The sequence below is a fragment of the Diaphorina citri genome, unplaced genomic scaffold, assembly GCF_000475195.1.
Source record: "Diaphorina citri unplaced genomic scaffold, Diaci psyllid genome assembly version 1.1 scaffold1379, whole genome shotgun sequence".
Classification (NCBI taxonomy): domain Eukaryota; kingdom Metazoa; phylum Arthropoda; class Insecta; order Hemiptera; family Psyllidae; genus Diaphorina; species Diaphorina citri.
In genome coordinates this window covers 62,173-82,994 of record NW_007378805.1, presented here as the reverse complement: position 1 = coordinate 82,994, position 20,822 = coordinate 62,173, and the positions used below count along the sequence as shown (strand labels likewise).

Below are 20,822 nucleotides of genomic sequence, written 5' to 3'. Positions count from 1 at the left end.
AGAGTTTTCAGAGTTAGAAACAGTCAGTTTTGGTTCAGTTCAATGATAGGTGCTTGTTTTCATCTTTATTTCAACTTAATATTATAATTCCTCCTTGTTGGATTTTAGATTTTAGAGGTAGATAAAAAAAAAAAAAATCTAAAAGGCATAAAAGCAAAAAAGGCATCATGTATAAAAGTAGATAAAATGGGTTTAAAATGTTTAAATATGTATTACCATAACGTCTACTTTCAGTACCTACATTTCAAAAACTGCTGGCATAATGGGACTTTCTAGTCCATTTAAAGCACAAACGAGTATTACCAGAACCATTTCTAGCTCAATTTATATTCCATCTCGACTCCCCATATCTATCTGATCTTGTTCTGGATGTGTTACGACTAAAGAAGTGAGTGAGAGAGTCAAGGAGTGAGTTGGAAATGAACTTTGGAAAGGTATACGAGTATGTATGAGTGTCTGTAATATGTATCTTTGACTTATGTATACTTGACTACGAGTATGTATCTTTTATTACATTGCTATATGCGAATTTCAATGGAATTTTCCCTTTTGTGCGTACGTCAAGGGAGTGGCTCGATTTCAGTTTCTAACTTTGGAACCAATGCATTTCTCAAGTGAATGATGATTCGACGAACATTTCCCTTTTGTGCGTACATCATTTTGTCCAAGAATCGGCCCTTTTTCCCCATATGTTTTAGATCCAGACCGTTTTTAGCTTTATCTACCCAACTTTTAGATTGGTATGTCCATTCAAATGATGCAATTAGAGCTCTTTCAGATAGAACTTCAGTAGTAAACCCACCACTAGTGTGTTAAATCCTGTAGAAGGTGATTTCTTGTCGTTTCTGTGACAACTTGACAACAAATCACCAGAAGTAGAAAATTTCGTTTCTAAGACCTCCTTAACTGCAGCGCTTTAACACCAATAGGTACTAGAATAACCTTATTGACTGTGCATACCAATATTAACTTCACCAACTTCTAATTTCTCATACTTGCGTATACCTAGGTACTCGTATTTCTTACCCGCAATTATTGTAATCACTTTGGTCGTATGTAGATCTTAATATCGTTGTTGTGGTCCTATTTAATTAATTTGAGGAGGTCTCTGAAAAAAGGGAATACCCTTCTGAAATATTCACGTGTTTCCTCTTAAAATTGACATTTTGTTAGCCCTTTATCAGGCCGATATGCAATCAACCCTTGTCAACCAGGCCGTTTTTTTGCCTCTTGCCCCTTGCTTGCTCTTTTTTTTTTTTTTTTGGTTTTGTGTCTTTTGAATCTTTTGTGTTGGAATGATTTGGCTGGCACTTGCCTGTTTTGATTTAGTTAGTAATGTTTATTTATTTACTTTTTCATCTGGGTTGTCTTTTGAATCTTTTGTGTTGGAATGATTTGGCTGGCACTTGCCTGTTTTGATTTAGTTAGTAATGTTTATTTATTTACTTTTTCGTCTGGGTTTTAGGTAAAAGTTCGAGATTTAATGAGTTAATCCAAGATCTATTATTTTTACTGTACCAAATATTTTCTTTGAGAGTATTTATTTTCATGAAGATCATGTAAACTAGCAAGTTCTTTATTAAACTAAAAGTTCAAGAATTCAAAATATTAAAAGGGGAAAAAATAAGAGTGTAAAAGCAAGAAGGACAAGATTAAGAGAAAGTAGAACAAAGAAAAAGAAAACGTATGATGTCCTTTGTATAAATAACTTAAATTTGAACCAGGTAACTAGAGATAATTAGATACCTAATCTAAGAGTAATTGGTTATTTCTTTATTGTTTTGATCTCTTTGTTTTGAATTTCAATGTTTGAACTTTGATTTTTGATCTTTTTTCTTACTTTTTTTGAGTCATACTTCTCTTATTTTCAAGTCTCTTAATTTTCAAGTAAGAATCTTCTTTCAATATTTTTGGCTTTTTCTTTAACTTGTTCTTTGTTTTGAACATTTTCTCTTTCGACAGTCAGTCTAGACCAGGGATTTCCAACTGGCGATGGCGGAAGTATTAAAAAACTTGCTTGGGAAAGAGTAACATGGGAAGAAAAGAAAATTGCACTTTTCAACTTTTCTTTCATACATTCCTCCTATATTCCTGCTATATTTTCCAACCAGTGGTGTGTCTGAGAGGGGAAGAGCTCTTTTAGGAGAATCCTGCCACTTTAAATAAAGTACAAAAAAACCTGTTTCCCTTCCTCTCTACCATTTTGTCATCACCCCTCGATTCCCGACTACTTACCACTTGCCGAAAATACCTATTAAGTGATTACCTATTCAACCTGGATTCTAAAGCAGAGTTCACACTTATGTTGGAAATGTCGGACGATAATGTTTCTTAACTGTGGACGTGATACGACAGTCACACGTCACTTTAGAAAAAATTGTCGTACGACATTGTGGTCCGAAATTTAAGTGTGGACTCAGCTTTGGACCACCAAAAGATGGGCGTACGAGTATCTTCCTTTTTTGGGTTGTATCTTCCCCTCTAGAAAATCTCACGATTCGCTACTGGATTTCCAAGTTTTCTCCCTTGTTTAGCGGCAACAGTGGCGGGAAAATGAAAAACTAGACATGTGTGTTGTGTGAGCCTGAGTGTCACATTTGCGTTACATATTCTAATTCTCCCCACCAATATCTAGTTCTGTATTTGTCACGACTAGAGAAGTGAGTGAGTGAGTGAGTGATTGATTGAGTGAGGGAGTGAATGAGGGAGTGAGTGAGTGAGTGAGGGATTGAATGAGGGAGTGAGTGAGAGAATGAGTGAGGGAGGGACTGAGTGAGTGAGTGAGTGAGTAGAAAAAGGAACTACTCTTTTCAATCAGATCTCGACTCCTCATATCTATCTGATCTTGTTCTGGATGTGTTACGACTAAAGAAGTGAGTGAGTGAGTGATTGAGTGAGTGAGTGAGTAGAAAAAAGAAATAGGGCGTCTTTTTTTTTTTTTTTTTTTTTTTTTTTTTTTTGTAATCCTGGTCTCCGGATTGCAAACCGATTGCTGTGACCGCGTGAGCACGAATGCCGTCGACACCAAACGGACGAAAATTTACACAACTTTCCACATTTAGGTCCAGAATCCCAGAAAGATAATTATCACAATTAAGGTTAAATGTAGGTAAGTAATTCAGAACTTTCAAAAGGTAATACAACACAAGTTACAGGCCACTACAGGGTAGGACAGTACAAAGCGGAGTAACAAAGTAAACATGTTATATACAAATCTACTGGGTGGTTCAATTGGGTTTGCCCGTCGCTCCTAAGTCAGAACAAACAAGGGTGTTGAGATTATTAAACAAAATACACATTGAAAATAATGGTACCCCTAGTTTTTGGAGATCTATGCGGGAGAGCTGAGGAAAGCTCGGATTTATAAATGGTACCGATTGTTTCAAATGTTTAACCCAAAATAATGTTTGAATACAAAAACATGTTTTGATTTTTGATAGTCCAAATGCCGTCGACACCAAACGGACGAAAATTTACACAACTTTCCACATTTAGGTCCAGAATCGCAGAAAGATGAATTTATCACAATTAAGGTTAAATGTAGGTAAGTACCTAATTCAGAACTTTCAAAAGGTAATACAACACAAGTTACAGACCACTACAGGGTAGGACAGTACAAAGCGGAGTAACAAAGTAAACATGTTATACAAATCTACTGGGTGGTTCAATTGGGTTTGCCCGTCGCTCCTAAGTCAGAACAAACAAGGGTGTTGAGATTATTAAACAAAACACACATTGAAAATAATGGTACCCCTAGTTTTTGGAGTTCTATGCGGGAGAGCTGAGGAAAGCTCCAATTTATAAATGGTACCGATTGTTTCAAATGTTTAATCCAAAATAATGTTTGAATACAAAAACACGTTTTGATTTTTGATAGTTATGTTATATACAAATCTACTGGGTGGTTCAATTGGGTTTGCCCGTCGCTCCTAAGTCAGAACAAACAAGGGTGTTGAGATTATTAAACGAAACACACATTGAAAATAATGGTACCCCTAGTTTTTGGAGCTCTATGCGGGAGAGCTGAGGAAAGTTCGGATTTATAAATGGTACCGATTGTTTCAAATGTGTAACCCAAAATAATGTTTCAATACAAAAACATGTTTTGATTTTTGATAGTCAAGTCCACATCGTGTGACACATTCTGAAACAAAATGCTTCGTTCAGTTGATTGCGTTTGACATTACCAACGAAGAAAAAAATTGAAAAAAAAAATAATAATAATAATAAAAAAAATAAAATGTGACTTTGGACGAAGGTAAATTCGTGCAGTGTGAACAGGCTAGGCTGTTACATTCACGAATTTTACATTATCATTATGTCGTTGTACTTGATAGAACGTCCACTCCAATGCAGAATGTACCATTCCTGACACCAAATGTACAGCTTGAGACTTCTCATTTTGCAATATCTTGACGTCACATCAATTATCACAGTGGTTATTCAATGTTTTCCAGGGTTTTCCTCATAACATGTCATAACTTTTGCAAAGTTCGAAATGCAAAGTGTAAAGTTAGGTTCTTGGAACAGGGACCAAACCTCCAGACCCTCTTCCCAGTCCTGGTGAACTCGTGAGAATAACACATCTGCAAGAAAGTATTAAAAAACTTGCTTGGGAAAGAGTTACATGGGAAGAAAAGAAAATTGCACTTTTCAACTTTTCTTTCATACATTCCTCCTATATTTTCCAACCAGTGGCGTGTCTGAGAGGGGAAAGTTGGGCGGAAAAGCTCTTTTAGGAGAATCCTGCCACTTTAAATAAAGTGCAAAAAAACTGTTTCCCTTCCTCTCTACCATTTTGTCATCACCCCTTGATCCCCGACTACTTGCCGAAAATACCTATTAAATGATTATTCAACCTGGATTCTAAAGCAGAGTTCACACTTATGTTGGAAATGTCGGACGATAATGTTTCTTGACTGTGGACGTGATACGACAGTCACACGTCACTTTAGAAAAAATTGTCGTACGACATTGTGGTCCGAAATTTAAGTGTGGACTCAGCTTTGGACCACCAAAAGATGGGCATACGAGTATCTTCCTCTTTTGGGTTGTATCTTCCCCTCTCGAAAATCTCACGATTCGCTACTGGATTTCCAAGTTTTCTCCCTTGTTTAGCGGCAACAGTGGCGGGAAATTGAATAACTAGACATGTGTGTTGTGTGAGCCTGAGTGTCACATTTGCGTTACATATTCTAATTCTCCCCACCCATATCTAGTTCTGTATTTGTCACGACTAGAGAAGTGAGTGAGTGATTGAGTGAGGGAGTGAATGAGGGAGTGAGTGAGTGAATGAGTGAGGGAGGGAGGGATTGAGTGGTGAGTGAGTAGAAAAAAGACCTACTCTTTTCAATCAGATCTCGACTCCCCATATCTATCTGATCTTGTTCTGGATGTGTTACGACTAAAGAAGTGAGTGAGAGAGTCAAGGAGTGAGTTGGAAATAAACTTTGGAAAGGTATACGAGTATGTATGAGTGTCTGTATCTTTTATTACATTTCTATATGCGAATTTGAATGGAATTTTCCCTTTTGTGCGTACGTCAAGGTAAAGGCTCAATAATTTTAGTTTCTAGCTTTGGAACCAATGCATTTCTCAAGTGAATGATGAGTCGACGAACATTTCCCTTTTGTGCGTACATCATTTTGTCCAAGAATCGGCCCTTTTTCCCCATATGTTTTAGATCCAGACTGTTTTCAGCTTTATCTACCCAACAATTAGATTGGTATGTCCATTCAAATGATGCAATTAGAGCTCTTTCAGATAGAACTTCAGTAGTAAACCCACCACTAGTGTGTTAAATCTTGTAGAAGGTGATTTTTTGTCAATTCTATGACAACTTGACAACAAATCACCGGATGTAGAAAATTTCGAAAATTTCCTTAACTGCAGCGCTTTAACACCAATACTAAAATAACCTTATTGACTGTGCATACCAATATTAACTTCACCAACTTCTAATTTCTCATACTTGCGTATACCTAGGTACTCGTATTTCTTACCCGCAATTATTGTAATCACTTTGGTCGTATGTAGATCTTAATATCGTTGTTGTGGTCCTATTTAATTAATTTGAGGAGGTCTCTGAAAAAAGGGGCCATTTTCTGAAGGGCCCTTTATTTTGATAGTCAAGTCCACATCGTGTGACACATTCAGAAATGAAATGCTTCGTTCAGTTGATTGCGTTTATTTATTTGCACCAAAACCAGTTTCAAAGTGGTATTTGTTCGTGAAGTTCGTTTTCTGTACACCAGGGGGTCGACAGGTACACCAGACTGAACCACCCGGTAGTGTCCAATGTCACACTCGGATCCACCCTATCACCACGTCGTTTCTTCTCGTTTTGCAGCATCTTAGGCATGTATTTATTTGGGGGCAAATTTTGTATTTTTAACGAGACCCGAGATTGCACTTGTTACGAAATCGTGACCAAACATCCGCTATGCCATTGCGATCGAAAGCACTTTAATAACATTCTGTGGGCAACAGTCACAGTGTTTCAGGTAACATGAACCATACTTTTCTAAACTGACAGCTCTTTGTTCTTCTTTTTTTGTTTCGAGTGAAATTTTTCCCCTTAGTTTTTCCCTTTTTTTCTTTGTTTTTTGACTAGAGCGTGTGCTTTTCTGTTTGAATAATTCTGCACGGGGCTTGCCCCTCCCCCCCTTACTGTAATTTGCCCAGTTCTTTTTTGCAAAGTTTTCCTTTTGTTGATATAATTTGACTAGCGAAACAAAGACATTGCATGAACCTTTTCACTTCTCGACTGCGCCATATTTTATCGACGGCGCCATTTGCGTCTCTGTGACCACGCGGTTATTCCATTCGGTCTGTAGGTCTGGAGACCGTTCAAACGTAAACACCTAACTCTTGCATATTTTTGTTTTGCAATTCATATTTTTTACGGTTTCACAGAAGACAGTTCAAGGTATTTTTACAAATTTAAGACACTCACAATCATATTCATAATTGTAAATATACACACAAGCTTTTAATGAATTTTAATTTGACGATAATTTAGAGCAGAAAAATTAGAAAGTTAGATACCTATATGCCGTAACTTCAAAAGTCGAAACACACATACTTGACAATTTTCAGGTAGCTCTCCGCCCCGCCAAGTCAAAACAGTTTAACATCGTTAACCATATTATTCACCTATAGTTAATGAACTACTTTCACGGCAGTGCGCTAAGCCAAGTTCAGGACCAACTTAGCTGAAATAATAAAGTAGATTTTCTATAACATATACCTACTGGTTCAGGTAACATGAACCATACTTTTCCAAACTGACAGCTCTTTGTTCTTCTTTTTTTGTTTCGAGTGAAATTTTTCCCCTTAGTTTTTTCTTTGTTTTTTGACTAGAGCGTGTGCTTTTCTGTTTGAATAATTCTGCACGGGGCTTGCCCCTCCCCCCCTTACTGTAATTTGCCCAGTTCTTTTTTGCAAAGTTTTCCTTTTGTTGATATAATTTGACTAGCGAAACAAAGACATTGCATGAACCTTTTCACTTCTCGACTGCGCCAAATTTTATCGACGGCGCCATTTATGTCTCTGTGACCACGCGGTTATTCCATTCGGTCTGTAGGTCTGGAGACCGTTCAAACATAAACACCTAACTCTTGCATATTTTTGTTTTGCAATTCATATTTTTTTACGCTTTCACAGAAGGCAGTTCAAGGTATTTTTACAAATTTAAGACACTCACAATCATATTTATAATTGTAAATATACACACAAGCGTTTAATGAATTTTAATTTGATGATAATTTAGAGCAGAAAAATTAGAAAGTTATATACCTATATGTCGTAACTTCAAAAGTCGAAACACACATACTTGACAATTTTCAGGTAGCTCTCCGCCCCGCCAACTCAAACAGTTTAACATCGTTAACCATATTATTCACCTAACCACTATAGTTAATGAACTACTTTCACGGCAGTGCGCTAAGCCAAGTTCAGGACCAATTTAGCTGAAAAATAAGTAGATTTTCTATGACATATACCTACTTAAAATGGCCCTTTACTGTTTTTAGTGTTTCTATTGAAAAATTGTCCTCTTTTCACAGACCCTCTCATAATTATGTCGATTTTCTTATGTTTTTATCTAGCTTATGTTTATTCACCATAACTTATCGTTGTTTCTAGCTTACCCACCATAATTATCGTTATTGTTTCCAAAACAAGGGGATATAGAAATCTCTCTCTGTGTAATTTAAGTTTCACATGAAATTTTAGCATTATTATTCTGTAGGTAGATTTATACCTATGACATATTTTTTCAGACCTACAATATAAAAAGTTGAAAATAGATGAATTATATCTAATAGTTCATCCCTAAAGGGAATTCAGCTAAAATGTGAAAAGAACACTAATTTTGTTACATTTGTAGTGACTTGACGTACACAAATGTAATGTGAATTGTGTTTTTCATTATGCTACAATATTCCTCGAATGGTCACAGCTATTCTAGGAATTCGACTTTTATTTATAATGGTTATACAATTTTGTTGCAAAAAGGTTTTTCCTCTGTAATATTACCTTTGTGAACTGGGAAGTTCTTGGAACGGACAGCTGGGTCCTATTTCATGAACAACTCTGCTCACCTTACTCCTCACAATTTCGTGGAGTAAAATATGAGGAGTGGGAAGTCAGAGTTAATCCTGAAATTGGGACCTTGTCGGATTTTGAAACTCGTAACATTCAACTAAATTTGATCTTCAGTGTCTGAAAAAATATCCATGTGTAATTTAAGTTTCACATGAAATTTTAGCATTATTATTCTGTAGGTAGATTTAACCTATGACATATTTTTTCAGACCTATTTTATGAAAAATAGAAAAATTATATCTAATATTCCATCCCTAAAGAAAATTTAGCTAAGAAATAACAAGAACAGTAAATTTGTTACATCTGTAGTGACGTCCATAAATGTAACATGAATTGTGTTTTTCATTATGCGACAATTGCGACATTATTCCTCGAATGGTCACCTAGGAATTCGACTATTTTTTATATTGCTTATGCAATTTTGTTGCAAAATGGATTTCTCTCAGTAATATTAACTTCTGTGAAATGGGAAGTTCTGGGAACGGGGAGCTGGATCCTATTTCATGAACAACTCTGCACTGTCCACTCCTCACAATTTTGTGGAGTGAAAGAGGAGTGGGAAGTTCAAAGTCATCTCTAGAATTAGCCCATAGTCAGAGTTAAAATCCCGTGACGTTCAATTAACTGTAAACACTAGTGTCTGAAAAAATACCATTTGTCTAATTTGAAAATTATCCAATCAAATTCTCAACTAGGTATGAATGTCCTTCAATTTTCTCTTCTCAAAGTTTGAATGCTCTATTGTATTGTATTCAATCTGGTTGCCACAGAAAAAAAAAGGTTGAATCTTGTCGACTAAAGTTACATCAAGGTGAAACTTTCATCATTTCAATCGAATAACGAAAATTTCGTTACGTTACGGACATATTCCAAAACGCAATGTAAGGTAGCTAAATATCTGTTTTAAATAAGGAGACAAATCACCCCCTCTCCCAAGTTTTTGCTGAAAAGCCACAAATACTGTGGTGAGACAAAGTTTCGTTGAATACTGACATAAATTCTTATACTCGACTTTCATATTTATGTATAAATGATTGACATTCACATTTCCAAATGGTTGACATTCATATTCTAAACCCCACACCCGGTTCTCTCTACACCAGCTCACTTAGGTAATATGCGTCTGCAAAGCTAATTCATCCCACATTCTCACTACTACAGTCTGGCCTTTATAAATATTGAAAAGCATCAGGTAGGTAACATTTTGATTGACAGGATTTATTCAAGAAGGATCCCCAAAAAATGAAATGGAGGAAGTAAAAAAGGTTTGAAGTTTTTGATTTCCATTGAAAACTTGAAAAATATTGTGAGCATTTTACAAAAATTCGTGTATCTCGATAAATAATGGAGATATCAACATGATTCTTTTTGCGACTGATTCTCAACAACATTGCGCATTAGGAAAGGCGTTTTACTAACAAAAGAACTTGAATACGGTTTGGCCCTTCTTTAATAAAAAGCCTTCAATTAGCTTTCCATTCAACAAATCCCTCCCTTCCCCTCCAACCCACCTTTCCCTTTTCAAAATTCAATTTGAAATTAATTTTCAAATTTGTTTTAAACAGCGCCGAGAGATGTACATTTTCAATTTTATCTTCTTCAGTTTTCGCTTTCAAAATTCAATTTGAAATTAATTTTCAAATTTGTTTTAAACAGCTCCGAGAGATGTACATTTTCAATTTTATCTTCTTCAGTTTTCACCCCCCTTCACTTCGCCGCCGCGAAATTTCTCGGACGGAAATTAAAAAGAGCAGCGATTTGTAAAATACCCTTCTGAAATATTCACGTGTTTCCTCTTAAAATTGACATTTTGTTAGCCCTTTATCAGGCCGATATGCAATCAACCCTTGTCAGGCCGTTTTTTTGCCTCTTGCCCCTTTGCTTGCTTTTTTTTTAGTTTTGTGTCTTTTGAATCTTTTTTGTTGGAATGATTTGGCTGGTACTTTTGATTTAGGTAATTAGTAATGTTTATTTATTTACTTTTTCGTCTGGATAAATCAATCTTAGGTAAAAGTTCGAGATTTCATGAGTTAATCCAAGAACAAGAGCGATCTATTATTTTTATTGTACCAAATATTTTCTTTGAGAGTATTTATTTTCATGAAGATCATGTAAACTAGCAAGTTCTTTATTAAATTTCTTTATTAAACTAAAAGTTCAAGAATTCAAAATATTAAAAGGGGAAATAATGAGAGAGTAAAAGCAAGAAGGATAAGATTAAAAGAAAGTAGAACAAAGAAAAAGAAAACGTATGATGTCCTTTGTATAAATAACTTAAATTTGAACCAGGTAGCTAGAGGTAATTAAATACCTAATCTAAGAGTAATTATTGGTTATTTCTTTATTTCACAATTTGAGCAGTGTTATTATAGGGTTAAGTTAAACACAAAAAGGGGCTTTCTTTTTCATTGTTGTAGCTTCTGAATAGTTACTGAGAGTTCTCTTATTCAAGCCTCATAACCTCATTGGGTCTGTAGATTCCAACAGAAGCCCTCTTTCCTGGTGCGTGAAGTTAGCACCACAACTTTTGCTGGGAATTTGTACCAAAGCCCATCATTTAGTACTTATTTTGTACTTTCAAACCCACTTTGTCCCATAATTTGTACCAGCACCATTACATCACAATTCATGTTTTTAGTTTTCAATAAACTCATATTTTTTCAATTTCAGATCTCCATTTTTGCGTCTCCATGACACACTCGTTCAAAACCATGATTGAGAACAATGATTGGCTCTGCACCAATTAGACACACACTATGTGTCCCCCACACCCGGTTCTCTCTACACCAGCTCACTTAGGTAATATGCGTCTGCAAAGCTAATTCATCCCACATTCTCACTACTACAGTCTCGCCTTTATAAATATTGAAAAGCATCAGGTAGGTAACATTTTGATTGACAGGATTAATTCAAGAAGGACCCCCAAAAAATGAAATGGAGGAAGTAAAAAAAGGTTTGAAGTTTTTGATTTCCATTGAAAACTTGAAAAATATTGTGAGGATTTTACAAAAATTCGTGTATCTCGATAAATAATGGAGATATCAACATGATTCTTTTTGGGACTGATTCTCAACAACATTGCACATTAGGAAAGGCGTTTTACTAACAAAAGAACCTGAATACGGTTTAGCCCTTCTTTAATAAAAAGCCTTCAATTAAAGAAACAAAGGCGGAGAAAGATGTCGCAGTGTTGCAGCGACGATGTGTACAGTTCTTGTTCCTATTCTGAAAACAGCGACAGCTATGTCCAGGTAAGGATAAGATCGGGACCACAATCTGATTTTAAACTTGGTTTAACTATTGGATTTAGTAATCTGATTGGCTGAAAATTTTGAAAACAACCAATCAGATTGATCCTTTTAAGAGAAAAACTTAAATTGAGATTCAACTCCGATTGTGACCCATTAACGTTTAGAAAAGGTATTAATTAATGTTCTATTCCTACAAATGTACAAATATTCAAAGTTAATTTCCCGTGGGCCCAAGAATGGTATGACAATTTCACGCGGAAATTTTTTTGTGGGCCATGGTGTTGATCCCTGTGGAACACCTTAATGCAATGACAAAATATTTCCTCGTGGAAATTGCTTTCAACGATAGCAAGTCTCTATCTATTCCATTTGTTCGTAAAGCTTTCTGCCTTCTAACCATAAATCCACCCCTAGCGATGTCGTGTGGATAAAATTACCATTCCTTTTTCTTTCAGGATGTCGAATGCATTCGACAGATCAAAGATAACGGCGAGAAAGAGAGACTTTCCCGAGTCAAATGCAAACAGAAATGCAATCTACATAAAGGTAAGCTGAGAAATGTGCTGGATAAAGATCGTTTCGTTTTTTGTCTTTCTTCAAAACATATCTGAAGTACTTTACCCATAGCGAAAATAGTCCAATTTTTCAAATCATGAAAGGAAACTCGAAAACTCATAAAGAAGATCTACTTCAGACAGAATACAAATAAAGTCCAGTTGAAAAAACATAAGCTGTTGGAACAACATGAAGATTTATCGTTTATTGTTTGTACCTTCTACCTACTTCAATTGATTATTTTAAGCTAAAATAATATCAAGATTTGAAAGCTTCAATTTGAAAAATATAAAAAGATACCCAGTTAGAAGTATTTTGTTAACCTCTGACCTGGAAAATTATATGGACATTGGCGCCGAGAGGATTTTTCAAAAAAGAGGGAAAATTATTTTCACAATTTTATTTTGGAAAATTAATGTCAGGTGATTTAGGAATTTAATATTTGAAATGAGTTGTAAAACCGGTGATGATATTCCATAAAACAGAATTCGAGACACTCTTTTTAATGGGAATTTTTGAAAAGTTATTAGGTCACTTCTCATCTGATGGGCGAAAAGAGACACAATACTTCCCATTTAGGTGCTGGGTCAACACGAGAACACCAGAAAGTAACCCGTTGAAATAATGTCTTTAGGGTTTTACGCTCCCTTCGGCTACAAGGGATCCACTCCTCACATTGACCTAGCCTGTTTAGAAAACATCTAGAAACAATGGGCTTCCACCAAGACCAAATTGTTTGTAGGTTATGCGGGGAGTGTGAAGAGACGGCCACTCAGGCCATCCTTGAATGTAACTTCCCAATAACATGGAGACTGACTGTAGGTTCAGCAAGACATTCATGGACAAAACCTAATAAAAATAGAAAGTAAAAAGCTATTGAAGATCGCTCGGATCTTCGAGCTTAGTTGAGAAACAACTTAACTCCATACACAAAAAGTCCAATCCGAGGCTTAGGTGTAGGGGCTAGACAGCCCTAAAGGATGGGTTAAGCTTGCCCTAAAGGATAGGTGAAGCTTATACGAATCTACGCCCCTAGTCTGAGGAGAACTGGAAAAAATGGTCTTCTGGTTATTGTGTCAATTATTGATCTCCTCATGTCAATCATCTCCGATAGTAGTCCGAAAATATTCGGTATACTAAGGGTGAGTGTCTTTACAGAAAATATAAGGTTGCGTCCACACTACAATCGATCGAAATTCGAAATCCCCTGGAATTCATATCAAATTTAGTCGAATCAAAGAAAAGAAAAGTCAGACGATGTCGATTGTTGGTGGAAACAACGGCTACATTAGACTCGTTCGGTCTCTGTTGTAGCATGCCCATCCCTTAGATGCCTCTCATCAGATGGGTGAGAAGAGACACAATACTTCCCATTTAGGTGCTGCTGGGTCATCACGAGAACACCAGAAAGTAACCCGTAGATTTCCTATGATTTAGTACAGCCGCTACCCCAACAAAAGGGAGAAAATGAGCTTCAGAAGACGTTAAATGGTCTCAGCTCCTGCATTTAATTACTTTTCGTGTCCTCTTCTTTCTCAAGCCTTGAATTTCCAGTAGTCCGCGACATAAAGACCGCGGTAAATACGACTATCAGTTGCCGCAAGTAAAATACGACTAATCTTCTCCATTTCAGACAGTGACCTAGTGTGTCAGGCGCCACCTATAATAAGCCTTGAATTTCCAGTAGTCCGCGACGTAGAGGGGGCGGTAAATACGATTATCAGTTGCCGCAAGTAAAATACGACTAATCTTCTCTATTTCAGACAGTGACCTAGTGTGTCAGGCGCCACCTATCATCACTCACACAGCTGCCACTCCTCAGGATAGTCCAAATGGCACTCTAGAGCGACAGCATCACCACAACAAACTGTTACCTCTGACCTGGAAAAATTATATGGACATTGGCGCCGAGAGGATTTTTCAAAAATGAGGGAAAATTATTTTCACAATTTTATTTGGAAAATTAATCTCAGGTGATTTAGGAATTTAATATTTGAAATGAGTTGTAAACCCGTTGATGAAATTTCATAAAACAGGATTCGAGGCACTCTTTTTAATGGGAATTTTTGAAAAGTTATTAGGTCACTACCTATTTACAGAAAATTGTGCTATCCGAAATTCAAAGCTAGTGAGTTCAACGTGCTATCCGAAATTCAAAGCTAGTGAGTTCAACGTGCTATCCGAAATTCAAAACCGGAAAATTTCCAGCTAAATTTTGAAATACCAAACGTAATACGAAGAGCAGACAGGCGGATAGGAAGTATTATATTTTAAAAATTAATAATAATACCTAACAACATACATAATACAAAGGTAGATATGTCAGATGGGTATGTTCCTATTAGGAAGGTACCTAGGTAGGTATGTAGGTATGTAAAAAAAAAGTTTACGCAGGGAGAAAATTTCACTACAAATGCCATATTGCCATATTTTATCCTGTTTGTCAGGAACACGTTGCTAACCATAATAATATATACATATTGTAATGAAGGTACATACATATTATATTATGCACATGGATACATAGGTACCTACATAAGTACATACTATAGGGAGGGGAGGGAAGAATGAGAGGGAGGGAAGGGGAGGGAAGAAGGTTGAAGGGAAACGGAAGGAGATGTAAGAAGAGGGAGGGAGAGACCTGGAAATAACAGGAGGGAAGTGGAAATAACTAAGAGGGAGGGGAGGGAAGAAGGAAAGAGCAAGGAGAGGGAATAAGAAAAGGGAGTTGAGAGAACTAGAAATGAGGATGAAGGGGGGGGGAAGGAGAGAAGGGGAATAGACCATTTTTGCATCTCCATGACACACTCGTTCAAAACCATGATTGAGAACAATGATTGGCTCTGCACCAATTAGACACACACTATGTGTTGTTGCAACTCTATTTGTATGTATTCTACCTGTGATATTTTGTGTCGAGACCAATCTAGAAACACCGTGCAATATTACGACTACGGAATCTGTTCACATATCATTTACCACTCAGATTGTTAAAAATGGTGAGTGAAAATCTAGGTGCATCGCAGTGCACCAGACCTAGTTCTGACCTCAGTACAATATTGTCTATTATATTACACAAAACATGTCAACACATATTACCCCTATCATAACTCCATTGATTTGCAATATAATGTCATGAAATTTAGTTATCATGCCTGCAAAATTCTGAGTTACTAGCCATAACACAAAGGATAGAAAGAACGGCTTGAAAATTGCTTATTTTGTACCTATTCCTGAGATCCTGCTTGAAATAGATTTTTTTTTTTTACTTATAAAGGAAAAAATCAACATATTTTTTGTTAATACTTTCGTTTCCAATTTTTACTTTCTTCAGAATTCATTGTCACATTCCGTGGCTACTACAAGTCAGCAGCCCGGAGTCGCTACATTGCAGCCGCTCTGAACAATTCTGACTCAGTGTTGCGGTGGGAGATCTTGCAGCGGAAAAATCCAGCCACTGATTTCCCGAGTGACTTTGATGTGGTTTTGCTCGAAGAAGTGACAGGTAAGTAAACAAGTTTTCTTTATGACAGCAACCTCCGTGGCTGAGTGGGTTTCACATTAGGCTTGCACTCCGGACGTCACGGGTTTGATTCCTGGCGGGGCTGAAGTTTTTTCAGCTCTGTGCTTGGATTTTGGGTTCACTTGGCCTCCTGAGGACAATTGAGTACCTAGTTGCTTTAATCGAGAAGCGACCAGTGGCGGCATTACCAGTGTAAAAAAAAATCTTGATAATATATATGGAAATTGATTGCAAAGGAAGCACTTAGTAATGTTGTGATATCCACGAAAGTTGTGAAAAGGCTCTGCTTTAACACAGATAAATAAACTATTTCACAATTGTTTTTAACCGATAAATCTTGCAGGTAGTGACGAAGCGGCTCTAAGCAGTCTCCTGGAGCATCCGCTCATCAAACGGGTCACTCCGCAACGACTAGTACATCGGTCGCTACAATTTATACCCGAGCAGCGACACGGGAGTGAGGGTGTTAAAGACGAGGATGGAAGCGAAGGTGTTGAAAAGGAAGCGGATGTGAGACCTCTGAGGAGAACCAGTTTAGGAGTGGTGGGTATTTTTTTTTTTCTTAGGTCAGCTCCCATGGCGTAGTGGTCACTGCGCTCACCTTGCACGCGGCCGAGTCAAAAAAATTGTATCATGCTAATGGTTGATTCCGTGACTGGCTGATTCCGTGGGGCCCACTCAGCCTCGTGAGGAAAATGAGTAGCTATGTATGGTGCCAACATGGTAGGTAAACATTAAGCCCTGGATTATTGAGATATGTATTTGGAATATTTTACAATGTTGCAGTGAGCCCCAAAGTTGTGATATAATAACACAAAGAAACGACATTATTTTATTTATTATTTCTCATTCTATTTTCAGCAAAGTCAATTCTGGCAGGCAACAGGTAGACTCACCAGTCGGAGGTTGCGTTTAGGATTGGTGGGTATTTTTTTTTTTTCTTAGGTCAGCTCCCATGGCGTAGTGGTCACTGCGCTCACCTTGCACGCGGCCGAGTCAAAAAAATTGTATCATGCTAATGGTTGATTCCGTGACTGGCTGATTCCGTGGGGCCCACTCAGCCTCGTGAGGAAAATGAGTAGCTATGTATGGTGCCAACATGGTAGGTAAACATTAAGCCCTGGATTATTGAGATATGTATTTGGAATATTTTACAATGTTGCAGTGAGCCCCAAAGTTGTGATATAATAACACAAAGAAACGACATTATTTTATTTATTATTTCTCATTCTATTTTCAGCAAAGTCAATTCTGGCAGGCAACAGGTAGACTCACCAGTCGGAGGTTGCTCAAAACCGTACCGCGTCAAATAACGTCCATTCTGCAGGCAAATACTCTCTGGGACCTTGGTATGTATTGAAAACTTTAAACAAGGAAGTACTTGTAGGGAGGTAGCAAGACCAGTAGAAATTAATGATTAGTCAAGTGAGAATAATATCTTGAATTTAATCAAAATCAATCAAATCGTAACTTTATTTTATTTGTGTTAAAGCAGAGTCTTTTCACAAGTGGTATCATAGCATCACTAAGTACCCTCTTTGCAATCAATCCCCATATTTCAATAATCTTTTTACACTGGTAAGGTCGCCCCTGATTGCTACTCGATTGAAGTAGCTACTCAATTGTCTTCACGAGGCTGAGTGCACTCCGAACACCAAAGAGCCGAATAAACTTTGATCCCGAAGGGAATCGGACCCGGGACCTCCAGCGTGTTTTATTTATTTGTTTTATTTTACATTTTATTTAATATTCCTTGCTGAAAATTGTTTTATAAATCTCTTGTAAATTGGAAAAACCTTTTACTAAAGTTCTTTGTTTCTCCCATTAGGTATCCGTGGTTCAGGAGTAAAGGTAGCAGTATTTGACACGGGATTATCGAGCGGTCATACAGGCTTCAATAATGTAGCTGAGAGAACTGACTGGACGAATGAGAACACACTAGAAGATAAACTGGGCCATGGAACTTTCGTAGCTGGTATGTAGAACTTTATGGAATAGCCCTCAGATTTGAAAACTAACAGCCGGTTCATACGCAAAAAACCCATACGCAAAAAAAATCCGAGGATTTTTAAAAAAAGTTTTGACAGAGGGAACTGTAACTGCTAAGGTCTTATCGTCCCGAAATCGAAGACAGAAGGAAGACAGGATAGGAGAAAGCCAGCTGTTCCGAGAACGAACATTATCCGTTCAGAACAAAATCCGACCCGGGCGGAAATCGACCCCGCGGCCTAACGCTTATAAGGCAGACGCGCTACCAACCAAGCTACATAACTAGGCTGGCACATTGTATCTTTTCAATTCCAGGATAGGAGAAAGCCAGCCGTTCCGAGAACGAACCTTATCCCATCAGGATAAAATCCGCCCCGGGCGGAAATCGAACCCGCGGCCTAGCGCTTACAAAGTAGACGCACTACCAATTAAGCTAACTAGGCTGGCTTTAAGAGTTTTAACTTAGTGTGAGTTAAACAGATTCGACTTATCAATCTGATTGGTTGGATTTTGAAATTTGGCTTAAAATTCGTCCAGTCAGAAATCAGATTACACGATTACACTCAGAATTTTGTCCCGGCTATTTGAAGAACAAAACTATTTTTTTCTCCATCCAGGCCAGGGTATGGTTCGGTTCTTAAATAAAATAAAAAAAAAACTTATAAAATTCACACCTATTCCGTACCAAATACATAAGACCTTGTTTAGACTGCGGGAGTAAAGGGACTTTTCAGTCTCATTCTTGCAGTATAAGCAAGGTATATTCTATTCTATTCAAATTTAATTCTAGATTTTTTTTTTTTTTTTTTTTTTTTTTTTTTTTTTTTTAAGTTCGGTTCTTAAATAAAAAAATCTTATAAAATTCACACCTATTCCGTACCAAATACATAAGATCTTTTTTAGACTGCGGGAGTAAAGGGACTTTTCAGTCTCATTCTTGCAGTATAAGCAAGGTATATTCTATTCTATTCATATTTAATTCTGTTTCAGGACTCATCGCGTCGTCGCAGCGTTGTTTAGGGTTCGCGCCGGACGCAGAACTCCACATATTTCGCGTCTTTACCAATCAGCAAGTATCCTATACCTCCTGGTTCCTGGACGCGTTCAACTACGCTATACTGAAGAAGATGGACGTTCTGAATTTGAGCATTGGCGGTCCTGACTTCATGGACTTCCCGTTTGTTGATAAGGTGTGGGAGCTGACGGCCAACCGAGTCATTCTGATATCCGCTATAGGTATGTACATGAACGATTAATATTCTTTTTCAAATTCTAAAATATTTATTTTAAAATTGAAATTGCCATAATACGGGCAGTTTTGCGTCGGAGCCGCTATAAGAATAAGACTAGGAGGCTAGGAGCTTACATGGAAGATGGAGCAGAGATTTGTGTTAATAGTGTGTCTGATGATATTTTTTTTTTTTATGCATAAAGAACAAAGAAAGTGCACGTCCTATTTTGGACCAATAAATAGGAATACTCTCACTTTTTCCACTGGACGGAAATTTTGGAAAAATCGGTAGACTAGTATTATTTCGCTACAAATACACTCTATTGAGGACGACGAATTTCCACTTCCAAAAAACCTAAGACCACTATTCTAAAATAATTAGGACCAGAGATACAACCGTTTTTGTCTGGAAAAACTCTTAGGTAGGCCAATTTTCATTTAAATTTTTTTCCCCTTTCGCGATCAACCATTCTATCCTATATTTGAAAGTTGTTGAGGTAATAGACAAGGCAGATGTTTTCTTACCAACAATTAAACTAGCATTTCGCCAGCCTAGTTAGCTTAGTTGGTAGTGCGTCTGCCTTGTAAGCGCTAGGCCGCGGGTTCGATTCCCGCCCGGGGCGGATTTTATCCTGCTGGGATAATGTTCGTTCTCGGAACGGCTGGCTTTCTTCTATCCTGTCTTCCTTCTCTCTTCGATTTCGGGACGATAAGACCATAGCAGTTACAGTTCCCTCTGTCAAACCTCTTTAAAATTCTATATTCTCAGGTAACGACGGACCACTATACGGAACCCTAAATAACCCCGCGGATCAAATGGACGTTATCGGGGTGGGCGGCATCAACTTCGAAGATCAAATAGCCAAGTTCTCATCGCGTGGAATGACGGCCTGGGAGTTGCCCGGTGGGTACGGAAGGGTTAAGCCGGACATTGTCACGTATGGGTCAGCGGTGCGAGGCCCCAGCACTAATGGAGGTGAGAGACATGAGAAATTTATATATTTATTGTATGTACAAACGAAGAAAATATGACCAATAGTGATATTGATAATGCTTTTTTGTACTGCTCGCATAGGACTAAATCACTAATGAATACCTTTATCCCAGCAGTGGGCTACTACTATTATTGTGGACAAATTCTCGAACAATATTGAGGATGAAATTCCATACATCGGCTGGGATTGAACCCACACCCTCCTGATTACCCTTCGCAATAAGTATCGTAGCCTGGTTAAACGAGTGTAAATGAGCACTTTTTTTTTTTTTTTTTTTTTTTTTTTTTAAAATATTTGTTCGTGGTTTAAAAGGGGGAAAAGTGACCTTTTTTTTTTTTTTTTTTTTTTTTTTTTTTTTTTTTTTCAAATTTATAATCTAAAATATGTATCCTATAAAATGTCGAAATATATGAGACCTTGTTTAAACTGCGGAGGTAAAGGGTAAGGGACTTTTCAGTCCTAACCCAGTAGGATAAACAAGGTATATTCGATTCTGATTTCTGACTGTGGATGTTTTATTTTTCATTGTGTTATAGTCCATTTTGGTCGGATATTGAGTTTTTAGTCCGTCCTTCCTTTATTATTACTAATAATAAAAGGTATAGTGGACGGACTATTGTATTCGCTTCGGTGTCTGTCTGTCTGTCAGTCTGTCCGTCAGTCAGTCAGTC

The 20,822-nt window shown here is 37.3% G+C and overlaps 1 protein-coding gene across 1 annotated transcript in view; it reads left to right on the top strand.

The window, feature by feature from the left end:
• Positions 1-15,195: 15,195 nt before the first annotated feature.
• The window catches only part of LOC103515602, a gene marked incomplete at its 3' end in the record, with an annotated part of 26,890 nt that continues 21,263 nt past the window's right edge, over positions 15,196-20,822 (top strand). The window contains exons 1-7 of the mRNA XM_026828241.1: positions 15,196-15,412; positions 15,748-15,918; positions 16,280-16,479; positions 17,177-17,285; positions 17,765-17,911; positions 18,916-19,161; positions 19,926-20,163. Of these exons, the coding sequence (XP_026684042.1) occupies positions 15,247-15,412; positions 15,748-15,918; positions 16,280-16,479; positions 17,177-17,285; positions 17,765-17,911; positions 18,916-19,161; positions 19,926-20,163 (1,277 nt within the window). The remainder of the gene's footprint in view (positions 15,413-15,747; positions 15,919-16,279; positions 16,480-17,176; positions 17,286-17,764; positions 17,912-18,915; positions 19,162-19,925; positions 20,164-20,822) is intronic.